Source organism: Trypanosoma melophagium (assembly GCF_022059095.1).
Source record: "Trypanosoma melophagium isolate St. Kilda chromosome Unknown ctg35segment0, whole genome shotgun sequence".
Lineage (NCBI taxonomy): Eukaryota > Euglenozoa > Kinetoplastea > Trypanosomatida > Trypanosomatidae > Trypanosoma > Trypanosoma melophagium.
In genome coordinates, this window is record NW_027125172.1 from 411,438 (window position 1) to 425,180 (window position 13,743).

A 13,743-nucleotide genomic window follows, 5' to 3' on the forward strand; every position below is an offset into this window, starting at 1 on the left:
TTTCTCCATCTATCTATTTCCATTACTTTTTCTCATCCTCATTTCTCCCTTTTTCCTAGGAACTCTTGTCCGCAAAAGTCACGGATGTGGCGGTAAAGGACTTGATGTGCTCTCCGCCTGCCATGAGTGCAAGAAGTTCCATGAACTGCGTTGCTGCGAGTGGCCGCACGCCACCGCCGAGGGCCTCGTTGAGTGCGAGCCGCAATTCATTAACGGTGACAGAAGTGCGGCCGGCGGGCCGGTAGCGGCGATCAATGACGTGTTCGAGCCGCATCATACTTCCTTCCACCGTCTGCCGCGTGGGATCGGGGGCGCTGAACATGTCGAGATTAATGAGACCCGTCTGCGGGTCCGTCGCCGCCTCTTTCAGTGCCGCGCTGATCAGCCACTTCGCCTCCCGCACATCCTCCACACTCACGGAGGCCCCAAACCGCATCTTACACCGCGCCTCCGCCAGACGGATCATCGACTCCAACTGCCGCAGTGTCGCTGAGACTGTGCGGGTCCCACCACGTGCCCGCCGCATCTCCACATAAGACGTCGCCAGTTGTTTGTGGGAGGCCTCCGTCAGACGCGGGTGCACCGTCTCACGCGCCAAGGCAATATATTGTGAGAGGATGCGGGGTGGCATGTATGGGGCATCCACAGTGCCCTCAAGAAACACCTCACCCTCATGCTCCAGTACAACTTCCCCACGTCCTGTAGGAAGACCACTTGCATCCTCTGAATGATGACCATCACGTTGGCGTGGTGTTGCAGAATTGTTAGAGCGTAAACTACCACCACCACCACTACCCGTATTTATGCGTCTATTATCGTTATTATCATCATCACTGTTGGCATCATCTATTCTTGCATCGGCATTTCCTCCTTTTCGCCCTTCATCAGGTTCCATGAAAAGGGATAATACATGGGAAGCCAAACGTCTGTCCTCTGCCGGGTCATGACGGTCTAGAAGAAGAAAAATGAGATCAAAACGTGACAAAAGTGTAGGTTCAATCTGAAGGTTTTCAACAACATTTAGATTCACATTCCACTGTGATTCTTTTGGATTTGCAGCAGCTAAAACTGATGTACGGGCATTCAATTGTGCAACTATACCTGCCTTGGCAACAGATAGTGTCTGCTGTTCCATTACCTCATGTAATACAGAACGGGTCGCCTCATTCATTTTATCAAACTCATCAATACAACATAAACCACGATCAGAAAGTACAAGTGCACCAGGCTCTAGCACTAACTCACCTGTCTCATGATTTTGTACCACGTAGGCAGTCAAACCCACACTACTGCTACCTTTTCCAGATGTATAGACTCCTCTTGGTGCAATTTCGTGCACTTGTGTTAGTAATTGCGACTTTGCTACACCAGGATCACCACAAAGAAGAACGTTGATCTCTGCACGAAAAGTACCAGATTTAAGCTCCTTTCGTGTCCCTCCAAAAAGTTGTGAAAGAATACCACGTTTTGTCTCTTCATTTCCCCAAATAGTCCTAGCAAAACTATTAAGAAGAATATTATAAATATCTGGACGAGTAGCTATGCGACGAAACACATCAAATCTTGCTGCCATTGCAGGATCTTCTTCAATAGTGTCACCATTTGATGTTGTATTCCCCGTTGTTTTTGATTGTTGTTGTTGTCGTTGTTGTTGTTGTTGTTCCTTCCAGGCGTTACGTCCTGCTCGATGATGCTCAATATGTACGGCATCCACATGTGTGGCAAAAATACTGCGAATAATACGAGTGTTGGAGTTTAGACGGACAGGAGATGCACGATAAATACCTGTTACAACAACACGATCACCCGGGACAACAGCATCTACAGAATCACCATATACAACAAGAGAAATTGTAACAGGTGTTTCACCATCCGTAAGATGCTCTGGTGCTTCCTGTAAACGTACCAATTGTTTATCCTCAAAAAGTGAGAGATTGTGATGAATTTTGTATGAGTATTGTTTCCCGCAGTGATCACACCTAGTAGGTTCAAAGATACGTCCACGGTCCACAACGCTTCGTCGTACATGCTGGCAAAACCAGCACTGAAAAAATGCCACCCGTATTTCTGGAATAATCTTTGATACACGTACCACCATACCCTGGAGGGCTATGAGTTGCTCCAGATGTTGTGGTCCTAGTGCTCGCAGAGATATCGTCTCTGGAAGATTTTTCGGCGCCACACGTAAAATATAATCATCCGATACAGGCACATCTGTGGCAGAAGCAGCTTCAGCAAGACGCTGGGATACTTCCTCGGCTACATTTCCCATCATCTGCAAGCATTCCATTGGATGTGAAATAATTTGCTGATACACCCGAGGGCATGCTTTTGCAAGAAGCTGTAAATCTATTTCAAGAACACTACGATTCTGTAAACGCAGACGTAGTAACTCTTGTAGAAAATATTTTTTTGCAGTACCACGACGAGAACCAAGAAGACAGCTTGTACGTTCCCCAGTCTCTAACATACTATTATCATTATTCTCATTACATATTTCAAATGTCTCGAGGAAATTCTGAAATTCTTCTCGGAATGTCTCTACAGCGATTCCAGTACCCCAAATGTACGAAAGGTCTTCACGGCGTGCAAATGATGACGACAATGCTTGTTGCTGTTGTTGTTGTCGTTGTATGGGTCGTGAGGGTAGCATTTCTGCATCTCTATCAAATAAAAGCGGTGGAGGTGGTGGCGACTGCCATTCTGCTGCCCTTGAGAGATCAGTGGGGTTTGTGGGCCGTCCTGAGGAGCGTATGGGTGTCAGTTCCACCAGTGAGTCTCGATCCATGTCGTCCACTCTTAACTACGATGATGATTATTATTATTATTACTACAACTACCTTTAATAGACTCCAAATTGTTCCAGTTCGTGTAAAGTACTCACCTCAACACTGTGTTCTTTTTTTTCGTTGTTGTTATTATTCTTAATTGTATACCCTTCTATGTATTTTATTTACGCTAGTTAGATACCAATGGAAATAATGGAAGGAGAATGATATTTTCAACACATAATAGGTTACAATCCTTTATCTTTTGGCTTCTCTTGGGTAGATATAAACAGTGACGTTCACTTTTGCTTCTCCATGAAAAACATACGTTGAGCGAGCATCAACGCGACGGCCACCACTACCACCGCCATTATAAATCATCATCCGTACCAAGACCAACAATAAAGTCACAACTACAGTTACGAAAAAAAAAGGGAATATGTAAAAAAAAACAAGATAAAAATATAAATAGCCGTATAAACACGCCTCCGAGAATAGAAACACGTATCATTAAAGACGCATGTAAAAGTAATAAGAGAGAACAACACCTGCGCATATCTTCAGGCGCTCCATTACATCATGCACCCCAATTTATCCTGAGCAGATATGTTCTTGTTTTCTTTTTTTCTTGCTATCCTTCGTTTTTTTTTTTCGTTTTCCTGTTTTTCTTCTTCAGCCTAATCAGAGGAAATTAGAATTTCCGAAGCCTACCCCAATTCCACACGAATACGTATCTTCTCAATGTTTCTTTTTATTTTGAACCATCAAAAGAAAAAAAAAAAGGCAAAAAACATTAGTTTGACCCTTCCTCTCTGGTGTATTTATTCTTCTTCCTTCCTCCCTTCCTTCCTTTACTTCGTTTTTTCTTTGCCCTTTACCCTTTATTTTTCTTTTATGTCATATCATGTTGCGCCTGTTGTACCCTGTTGTACACCTTTTGTGTTACCGCACGATTACCTCCATATACCCTATAGAATGCATTATACTCCTTGCGCTGAATAGGAACGAAAAACCATTCAACTGGTGGCCCATGAACGTGAATAGGCATTCCAGTAGAGGAAGAACTTTGTTCTTGTTCCCTTTGTCTTTGTTGTTGCCGCTGTAATTCCAATTCGGAACGAATTTGCTCCTCTGAACAGTAACAAAGACGGTTAAAAATAGGACCTGGTTCTTCCATAAAGGCCATCCGCTCTAACCATGGTCGAGATATAAATACTATTTCTTCATCCTCATTTTGAACATCACCTTTTGAATTAAAGTTTCCTTTTGTAAACATAACTGGATTATTTGCTACACCTGGCCCATCATTAGATGGTGTTGCCAGAAGCCGACGTGCAATATTGCGAAGTTCATAAAAGACATCAGAGCGTATGTAAAGTGGTTGTTTCTTATACAACAATAGATATTCTTCTGAGTCTGCAACTTCAGTTACAGAAACAGGAGTGATATCATCATCATTTAGATACACCCATTCATCACGTTGTTTCGTCTTTTTACGTGCATAGGCAGTATAGTGACCACCTCTGATAGAGCCGTGATGATTAACTACAGCTTCCAACGTATATGTGTGAATGGGAAACTGTGGTGTCATGTGAAGCTCATTCATTTTATCACGAGATGAAGCACCAATACCATAAATAAATTTATGAGATCTTCCACCTCCCATTCCTTCTCCAACTGGTATTTTTGCTGCTGCTGTTCCTGTTCCTATTGCAGCCTCTGTTTCTGATTCAGCATCTAATCCCTCTGCTGCACCCATAGTTGGTTCAGCACTTTCTCTACATGAAGATGGCAACTTTGACTTTAGAGTCGCAACACTCTCGTGGAGGTAGTCTCCAAGTCGTAATATTTCAGCAGATTGCACATCTCCTGTATTCCAAGAAACTGGAAAAATAACGGGGTCTGTCTTTTTTGTATTAAAGCAGTGTCCATGCTCAAACCGCTTCATTTGTACTAATAAATATTCTGGAAGCGATAAAAGCGTTTCACGTTTTGTAGCATCTGATGTAAAATTACATGAGGTACACTTATACTTATTATTACCAGTTAAGGCAATAGGTTCAAAATGGATATCAAGACATTCTTGTAATGTGACGGGGTAATTCACAGAGCGTGAAAAACCAGTGAATATACCATATATCCAACGTGCCAGTGTACTTATCCATCCAAATGGATTAAACCAATGAAACCCTGATGCACGTTTATGGTGTAGTAAACCTCCATTAGCAAATCCACGTTGTACTTCTGGATGTGCTCGAGCGTAGCGCAACCGCTGAGTGTCAGAAGGAATATCAATAGTAAGGGATGAAAATTCTTCAATTATTCGAGAAGTATTTCCACAAGAGTGACATTGTACCTCTGATAACATGTACCCAGCAAAACTATCTGCGGCGCTATTTATAAAAAGTTTTGGTGCACGAAATTTATTTTGGTATGGTTGCTTTTTTCTATCTTTTTCCTTACGCTCTAATAACTCATTATCACTGTTTACCATACGCATAAGTCGTAGAATGTTGAAATTCCACCAACTACCTGGGTATTGATATTGCAAGAGGGAGTCATCAAAGGAAGATGGTACTGAATAATCTTCCCACATATCATCTTCTTCCAATGACTTCCACAGCACATCCAAATCAACTTCTTGTCTACTCTCTTCTGCGATATTAGCAGTAATAACATTCACCATCTCTGGACAGTCCTGCTGTTGACGTCCCTCAAAGGCAGCGTGCACTGCGGCCAGAGATTCTACTGCACGCAATGGTGAAATAGCCTCATCGGGCATCAGTTGTGTAAACTCCATTCGGTACAGTAATTCAGCAACAGCCTGAAATAAGTTCTGTGAAGTTGTACTACCATGCCGACGTAGCCGCAATGCACGGTGCAGTATTTGTGGCTGACGAAACGGGGAGTTGCAGATACGGTAAACGAAGAGAGGGCAATTAACAAGAAGTTGTATTCCAGCGTTAAAGTAGCATGTGTTACCTAGATTTTTCAATGGACAAAGAATAAATGGTTCGACAACAGCATGAGTTGATGAATCTGTGCAGTTGTTCCTCATAACATTCTGCACTTCATCTGCTTCGAGTGTTGTTTTTCTTGACATGACACACCAGTTCAGTACAATAATATATATATATACCTACACTTCCCGCAAAAGCCAGTACAATACAATACTCACACACACAGACACACACACATATATATATATATATATATATATATATATATATATAGAGAGAGAGAGAGAGAGAGAGAGAGAGAGAGAGGGAACGAGAGAAAGAGAGTGAAAAGTCGCGCGGGAGGGGAAGCAAAAACGAATAGAGGGATAGGAGAAAAAAAAAACCACAGAAACAAATCAGGATGTAATGCAAATTCAAACACAAAGGCTTCATGCACCATGTGAGTTATGCAGCACCATTGGGAAGCTCATTACCGAAATAGTGACAAACAATAGAAATATATATATATATACGAGAGAAATAGAAAGAAAAAGTGAAAAAGGACTACAAAAATAGTATAATGTTTGTTGGGAATAGTGAAAATAAAGTCATTCGTTCAAACACAGACAGAGGGGAGGGGGAAAAAAGAAGAATCACACAAAGACAGAATATACTAAAACAAACATTTGTCTACATCCAAGTTGCTCTTTGGTTACGTTGCAGTATTTTGTCTCCTTATTCCAATACTCCACTTTCCCATTTTATCTCTTTTTCTCTTCCTTCCTCTTTCTTCTCTTTTTTCTTTTATATATATATATATATATATAAACTCGGACGAACATCTTTTTGCTCTCAGAGGAGGTATTTGGCAAGGTTAATATTTTTATGCAGTGATTCCGTAGCAGTCTTTACCGTATTGGCATCTATAATGATTTTCTTGCCTTCATATTCCTGACAGTTAAAACTATACTCATCCATCACACGCTCAATAACAGTATGTAGACGACGTGCCCCAATATTTTGCCCATTAGCGTTTACCGTCGTTGTTACACGCGCTAGTTCATTAATACCATCCTCAGTAAATTCCACATCAATATTTTCCGTCTTCATTAATGCCTTTTGTTGCATTAAGAGGTTAAATTTTGGTTCACATAAAATGCGTCGAATGTCCTCTTCATTTAATGCTTTTAGTTCCACACGAACTGGCAAACGTCCCTGCAGCTCTGCAATCATATCAGATGTCTTTGCTGTGTGAAAAGCCCCAGAGCAAATAAAAAGAATATTATCTGTACTTATCTGCGTACCATCCTTCATTGTTACATTGGATCCTTCAATAAGGGGAAGCAAGTCTTGCTGTACACCGGTAGAACTCACATCCGCATTGGGACTTGATGGTTCCGTCACCACCTTATCGATTTCGTCAATAAATACAACTCCATCTTCTTCTGTCAATGTACGGGCTAATGCATTAATCTGAGCTTCATCCAAAAGTCGATCTAGCGCTTCTTGCATTGCTAGTGGAACAGCTTCTTCAACACGTTTAGAAACACGTACCTTCGCCCGCCTCGGTTCTGTGTTAAAGCCAAGAAAGGCACTAACAGACATAATGTCGATGCCACCAGGACCAACATTGGGTTTTGCATTTACTGGATGTTGTGTAACATCAATTACCACCATGTCATCCTTGTATTCAGTCTTGTACTTTTCTTTAAATTCCTCAAGAGTGACTTCTTTAAACGGAGAAACATCCTCCTCATTATCGCGATCTCCAACGTTGCCGCTGGCACTACTGCTAACACCATATGCACTACTAAGGCGACGACGTGATGCCCATGCATTAAATACGATATCAAGCGCCATCGCCAGTGCCTCTGGTTCACGTTCCATCTCTAATTTTCGTTTTGCCTTTGTCTTTGCATTAGCGTATAGTTCCTCAATAATAGATTCAACATCTTTTCCTTTAAACCCTACTTCTGTATATTTTGTCGCCTCCACTTTAATAAAAGGTGCATCGGTAAGTTTTGCCATACGTCTTGAGATCTCTGTCTTACCCACACCAGTGGGGCCAACAAGTAAAATGTTCTTTGGCAGAATATCTTGTCGCAGGCCCTCGTCTTTAATTTGCCGGCGACGCCAGCGATTCCGCAGAGAAATGGCAACCGCCCGCTTTCCCTCGTCCTGTCCAACGATGTAATTATCCAAAATGGAGGCAATCTTGCGGGGCGAGAGATCGTCCAGTTGCATCGACTGCGCCTTCGCAACGGCCAGCACATCGGGCGTCAGCGAGGAGGCGGCGGCACTGCTGCCACACAAGCGGTACCAGCTGAAGCGCAACATGGAAGAATATGCTTATAAGAAAAACAACAATAACAATAACAATAACAGCAATGAAAATAAAGTGAAAACTACGAAATAGTAGAATCGTATATATATATATATATATATATATATATATATATATAAAGAGAGTGGGGAAAAAATATGCTTTCCTTGGTTTATTCTTTCTTTTCTCTTCTTCTTTTATTTCCTCTATTGTTATTGTTGTTGTTGCTTGATCTTCTCTTCACGCTTTGCGTTCTCTCACTTCACTTCCTTGTTTTCTGTGTATTGTATATCTTACAGTGTCTCTCTAGAACCTTTTGTTTTACAATGACGCTGCTCTTGATCTTTCTCTACTTGCTCACGTTTTGCTATGGGTAGTAGAAAAGATAAAACGTTAAAACAGAAAAAGAAGGAAAGAAGGAAGAAAAAGGTATGTTTTATTCGAATCCATTTTAGCACAGAAAAATAGATACAGCAGCACAACCTATAACTTCAACAATAAGAAATATGTGCACGGTCCCGTTCACTCCAAAAGTGAAAGAAGGGGTAGCTATTGTCATATTGTATCTCAACAAACAAGGAGAAGAAAAACATTTTTTTTATTGCACTCCTCCACCTTCATCTATTCGAGTTCACCCATATTTTATCCTTTGACTTCTTCACCATCTCATTCTCTGTCTCCTCCTAATATGGTAGGAAAAAAAAGAAAATAAAATGAACAAGTAAATCAAACGATTCGAGTGTCCAACACTAGTAGTACTGCCCCTAGCGATAAAAGGATGAGACACATAAATACAATGAAGGAAAAAAAAAATTCCGTTTTATTCCCATCTAATTTCCTTCTTAAAAACTAGCCGTACATCAAATCCTAAAAGTCATCATTTCCTGTAAGCATGGGTCCATAGCGCACCATTATATGTGTCATTGCCGTCATACAGAGTCCACCAATGAGAATAAACGTTAAAGCTATTGGGCCATTTTTATCATCGTAACGAATCTTTTTTCTAGCATACACACGCCGCGCACGCGCTTTAAATGTAATGTATGCATACCCCAAAGTAAGAACAGCAATAGCAACCATAGTTGTTCCCAAAATAATGTGAAAATTAGATCTCCAGAAGGAAGGCAATTGTACAACATCATTTGGTAAACTCATACTATTACCAAAGCGAATTACAGCTAATCCTGCCAAACCAAGTCGGGTTGCTTGTTCCGCCCATTTCACCATATATCGTTCGGATGTAAGTAGGGTCTTGGGATCGTACTTCTGGGGTACGCGAATACGTTTCCCTGTTTGCCACGGTATAAGACCGGAGAAAACTTCAGCAGCGGCATTTCTCCCACCTCTAGGTCTGAAACAAAGAGACTCCACTCCATACTCAGCGTAAGGATATAGATGAAACACGGTGTAGGCATTATGACGTCGATCCACATCATACTGAACAACAGGAATGAGCTGTTCTCGACAGGTGCTGCTTGTTGATTGTGTCTCTAAATCTCCTTCCATTTTATCAATTGTAATACTTTTTAATATTTTCTGGTAAATACGTGTATAGTCTGTGCGTGGGAGAAAACGTGCCTCTGATGCACCAACAGTTTGTGTCTGTGCATGACCCACACCAAAGATTAATCGATCAGTTGTTCGTTCCCAACATCCAGAAGCTATACCTACAGTAGGATCCCATTGATTTTGTTCTGGTTTCGTAGAAGCACGAATATCAATATCAAGTTGATGCATCCAATATGGTACCATCTTAATCAAAGGTGTATGACCATATAAGGAGGCAATTCCATGTGCATACTTACTGAATTTTGGAACGCTTTCCATGTATCTGCAACTCATTAATTCTTCAATCCATGGGGCGATACGTTCATTCTCAGCACATTGTAATTTTACCTCCACCACAGCATAAGGAAAGTGAGAAACTGGTGAATCAACTCCTCTATACCTCCAATGATGACCCAATCCAAAATCCTCTGCAGACATTCGAAGATCTGTATCAATACTGACTCGTATAGATTGATCTACACCTCTCTGAAAAGCAGCACGACAGCATTGTGTTCGAAGTACCGGTTTAAGATCATATGCATGAATTTTTGTGAGAATTTCTGTCGCTAAATTCATAAAATTTTGTACTTCCTTTTCAGAAGCTTTTTTAGCACGTAACTTCTCTACAGCAGGATTAAGACTAAGGTCTCCATGTAAATACTGGTCTACCTCTTTTTCTTTAAGGGCAAAACGACGTTTATTACTGCGTTCGCCACTCCATGCCTCATGATGAACTTTAATCTCCATAAAAACACTATCTTCAGGAGCCAATCTATTCCAGTCTGGTTCAAATGTATCACCATACCAACGCATACGGATAAGCGTTGCACCTTCTAGTCTCTCAAGACGACGATGGTAAAGAAGAAATTTAGCATTATCCCAATACACACTGCTGACAGGTGATCCTAATTTAAAAGGAAGACCAGTTTCTTTGCTTATCTTGTACGTATCCTTAAAAGTACTTAAAGGTAGATGTGGAATAATGCGAGCAATAACGAAGGGTAGATCTTGTAGATGTACCCAGTATTTTACTGAACGACGATCAAAAACTTGTGTACCAACAGTTCCAGTAGGGATACCAGAGCGTTTAGCACTGCGCATATGTTCTGCTTCAGTCACACGGTCATACACTCGAGAAAGAAGATAGAATATCTCGTCAATAGAGAGTTCATAAAAATCATATTCAGTATTAATATTTTTCCATCGATCTCCTGTAGGCCCCAATACAGCATAACGATACATACGGCCAATAATATGTTCAATAGTATCCATGTTTAAATTACGACACTCAACAAAGCGAAGAAGTTCATGCATAATAGCATCCGCGACAAGTCTTGCTTCATTAGGAGGAATATTTTTCGTTTTACCACTTCCAAGGGTATTGAGAACCAAACTAAGGTTAGTTGGTGTCTCCTCATCCGTAAGGTAATCAGATGCTGCGTTAAGGGCCTCAGCAACCATTAACAATTCTTTTACTTTCTTCTCAGACCACTTGTATACACGGCTCTTTTGCTCTAATAGTGAATTATAGAGCTCATCAGGGGTAGTTGGATTGGCGATATCTTCCTTCATACGATGAAGTATATCTTTTGTAGCTTTGTAGTTGATGTATGCACCCTGCTCCTGGAAGTCAGGGTACACTGCATTACGCCAGGCCTTGCTAAAAGGCATCTTTCTTCTGCTATATGGTGTAATATAGGAATATATTTCATCAGATGCGCGAATCAATAAGTTAAAGAGAAAACAAAGAAGGGAAATTCAAAACCTATAACATATGAGACACAGAAAAAAAATGAAGCATCAGTATATATATATATATAGAACAAGGATCCTCATTCGTTCAAAAACCTTGTTGCTTTTCTTCTTTAGAGTTCCTGTCATTCTCAGTGATATACAAAAAAAAAAAAAAAAACACACACAAACACACACACACAAAAAAAAAAAAAACGCATGGATGATATTATACATTGCATATTCTAATTTGATGGGGGTTTCTTTCCTTTGTTTTTGTTTCCTTTTTTGTGCGTTGTTTTATATATAGTATCACTTTTCAGCGCAATTAAACTCTTTCTTTTTTTCTTTGCATTTCTTCTGTAACAATGATATACATCGTCATCACACCACACACATACACACCGAATCTCCCACCTAATTCTTTCACATTACCCTCTTCAACCTCATATAAAGGGAGAGATAAGAAAAGAACAGTATGAAAAAAAAAGGACTGTAGTAAGCATAGAAAGAAAAAAAAAGTATAAAAAAACAGTTCTCTTGCACACATAATTGCTTATCTCTTGGAGAATATATGTTTGTAGCTCTCAATTCACTTCTATTCCTCATCATTTCTCTTCCCTTCTTTTCTTTTTCTCACTTTCTGGTTATTTCTTCCTTTTTTTCTCAGTATTTTACTGAGCATCAGAGGATGAATCATAACGCTCAGTAAAAAAATAGAGAAAACAAAGGCACATCCATGAATCTTGGAGAGTGAAAATAACTGGACTCCAAGAACCAGACAGATAAAAAAATGTATATAGATATGTATATAAGAGAAACACAAAAATGGATTTAAAAGAATCCAAATTGATGAGAATAGATTGGTTTCAACATCCTTTCTTTCTTTTTTTTTACCTTTCTCTCTTTTTTTTCGCTCTAATTCCTTGTTTGAAGAAACATTCTCTACTCCACTGCTGGAGGATCGTACTGCACAGGGTAACTGTATATATGACGGTACGGATCATTACCTGGTGGAAGCCATGGTTTGTAGCTCTGCTCCTTCTGACGTTCTTCTTGGATTCGTTTTTCCTTCAAATCATACGGATCTTCTTGGTACTCTGGTACCTTTGTTATCTCTTTTACGAGTGCACCTCCCGGTCTCCACGGCTTCACTTCTGGTGGTGGACGCGGTGTGACTGCCTTCTTTGGTGGGAGGGGTTTGTTAATACCATACACTGTGCTGAATCCGTACGGACTCTCATCAAAACAACCACCGGACTTCACGGCGGCTTTAAACGGCTGTTGCGGTCGTGGGCCGCCTGTGCGCTGTGGTGTTGCCCCACCCACTGGGTCCGATATGTACTGCACCTCCCCTGCCTTGCCGATGGTGAGACCGGTGTAGCCGTACGTTCCCTTCTTGCCGGGATTTGTGTAAATCTTGCGCTTTGGCAACTCTGGCCGGCCGCTGCCGTCCGCGGCGCCGGGTTTCTTCGCCGGAATGAGTGGAAGTTCCGCCTCGTGCCGCGGGGGATTCGACTCGCTGAATGTGCCGTAGTGCGTGCCGCTGCCGTTTGATTTGTGTGGGCGACTCGGCGGTTTGAATGGGACTGGCGGCGCCCCGCCCCGTTTTTTGCTGTCGAGTGGCTGTCGAAAAGTGCCGCCGGGGGGAACCGCGACGTACTCGTCGCCAACAGCGAGTGAGACGAACGGCTTTTGAAAGACCGCGTCGGTGATGTGCGGCGATCGCTTCATTGGAACCACAAAGGACCGCGCGTTATCCTTCACTGTGGTGGAGGTTGCGCGGTGCAGTGATTTGTCGTACTCATCGCCAATAGAGAGATATATCGGGGGACTGAACATGGGCGCCGATGCTCTTTATCCTCCTTTTGGGGTTTTTTCTTTTTCCTTTCTATGCAACTGAATGGGGAGAAGAAGGTAAAAGAAAATTAAGTGAAAAACAAAATGACGACAGAAAAAGATAACGAATAGTCCACAGAAAATTTCCTTTAATCGTTTTGTCTTTGTCACTCCATTATTTCTTTTTTTTATTATTTTTATTTTTCAATAAGTAACCAGAAAGGAAATTCCGTCATAAAAATACTATCAAAATGTACCCACGAAAAGGAAATGTTGAAAGTTTCTTTCAAACCCCATCTCCGTTGCAGAGTGCAGAGGAATGGGTTTGGGTGGGCTTCTCCAAAATAAATGACCCTTTCCCCACATATTTCTGTATAGACAAATCGATAATATATAACCTGCTACATATATATTGCCAGACAATCGATTTCAATCATCTCCTTCACAAAATTCCTTAAAAACACCACAATATGTCTTCTGATTTAATCAAAAATTATATTAAACAGTGGAAAAAAAAAAACACTGTGGAGAAATTTATTCATATACAGTGAATATACACACTTTGTCAGATAAGTAACATCTCGCAAACAATGGA

At 41.1% G+C, this 13,743-nt stretch overlaps 5 protein-coding genes across 5 annotated transcripts; all 5 read right to left on the reverse strand.

Annotated features, from left to right (window-relative positions):
- Positions 1-55: 55 nt before the first annotated feature.
- On the reverse strand, positions 56-2,788 carry LSM04_004850 (MCM protein; the record flags this gene model as incomplete). The annotated part of the gene is made up of 1 exon (XM_067338764.1): positions 56-2,788. The coding sequence occupies one exon, from the start codon at positions 2,786-2,788 to the stop codon at positions 56-58; it is 2,733 nt and encodes a 910-aa protein (XP_067188689.1).
- Positions 2,789-3,660: 872 nt separating this feature from the next.
- On the reverse strand, positions 3,661-5,871 carry LSM04_005491 (Peptidase C19; the record flags this gene model as incomplete). The annotated part of the gene is made up of 1 exon (XM_067338765.1): positions 3,661-5,871. The coding sequence occupies one exon, from the start codon at positions 5,869-5,871 to the stop codon at positions 3,661-3,663; it is 2,211 nt and encodes a 736-aa protein (XP_067188705.1).
- Positions 5,872-6,559: 688 nt separating this feature from the next.
- LSM04_004989 (Clp ATPase) lies at positions 6,560-8,044 on the reverse strand (the record flags this gene model as incomplete). Its single annotated transcript, XM_067338767.1, has 1 exon — positions 6,560-8,044. The coding sequence occupies one exon, from the start codon at positions 8,042-8,044 to the stop codon at positions 6,560-6,562; it is 1,485 nt and encodes a 494-aa protein (XP_067188693.1).
- Positions 8,045-8,897: 853 nt separating this feature from the next.
- LSM04_004955 (protein of unknown function DUF202) lies at positions 8,898-11,249 on the reverse strand (the record flags this gene model as incomplete). The annotated part of the gene is made up of 1 exon (XM_067338768.1): positions 8,898-11,249. The coding sequence occupies one exon, from the start codon at positions 11,247-11,249 to the stop codon at positions 8,898-8,900; it is 2,352 nt and encodes a 783-aa protein (XP_067188692.1).
- Positions 11,250-12,254: 1,005 nt separating this feature from the next.
- Positions 12,255-13,151, reverse strand: LSM04_001094 (Protein of unknown function DUF4586; the record flags this gene model as incomplete). Its single annotated transcript, XM_067338769.1, has 1 exon — positions 12,255-13,151. One exon carries the CDS (start codon positions 13,149-13,151, stop codon positions 12,255-12,257), a length of 897 nt encoding a protein of 298 aa, XP_067188620.1.
- Positions 13,152-13,743: the final 592 nt, after the last annotated feature.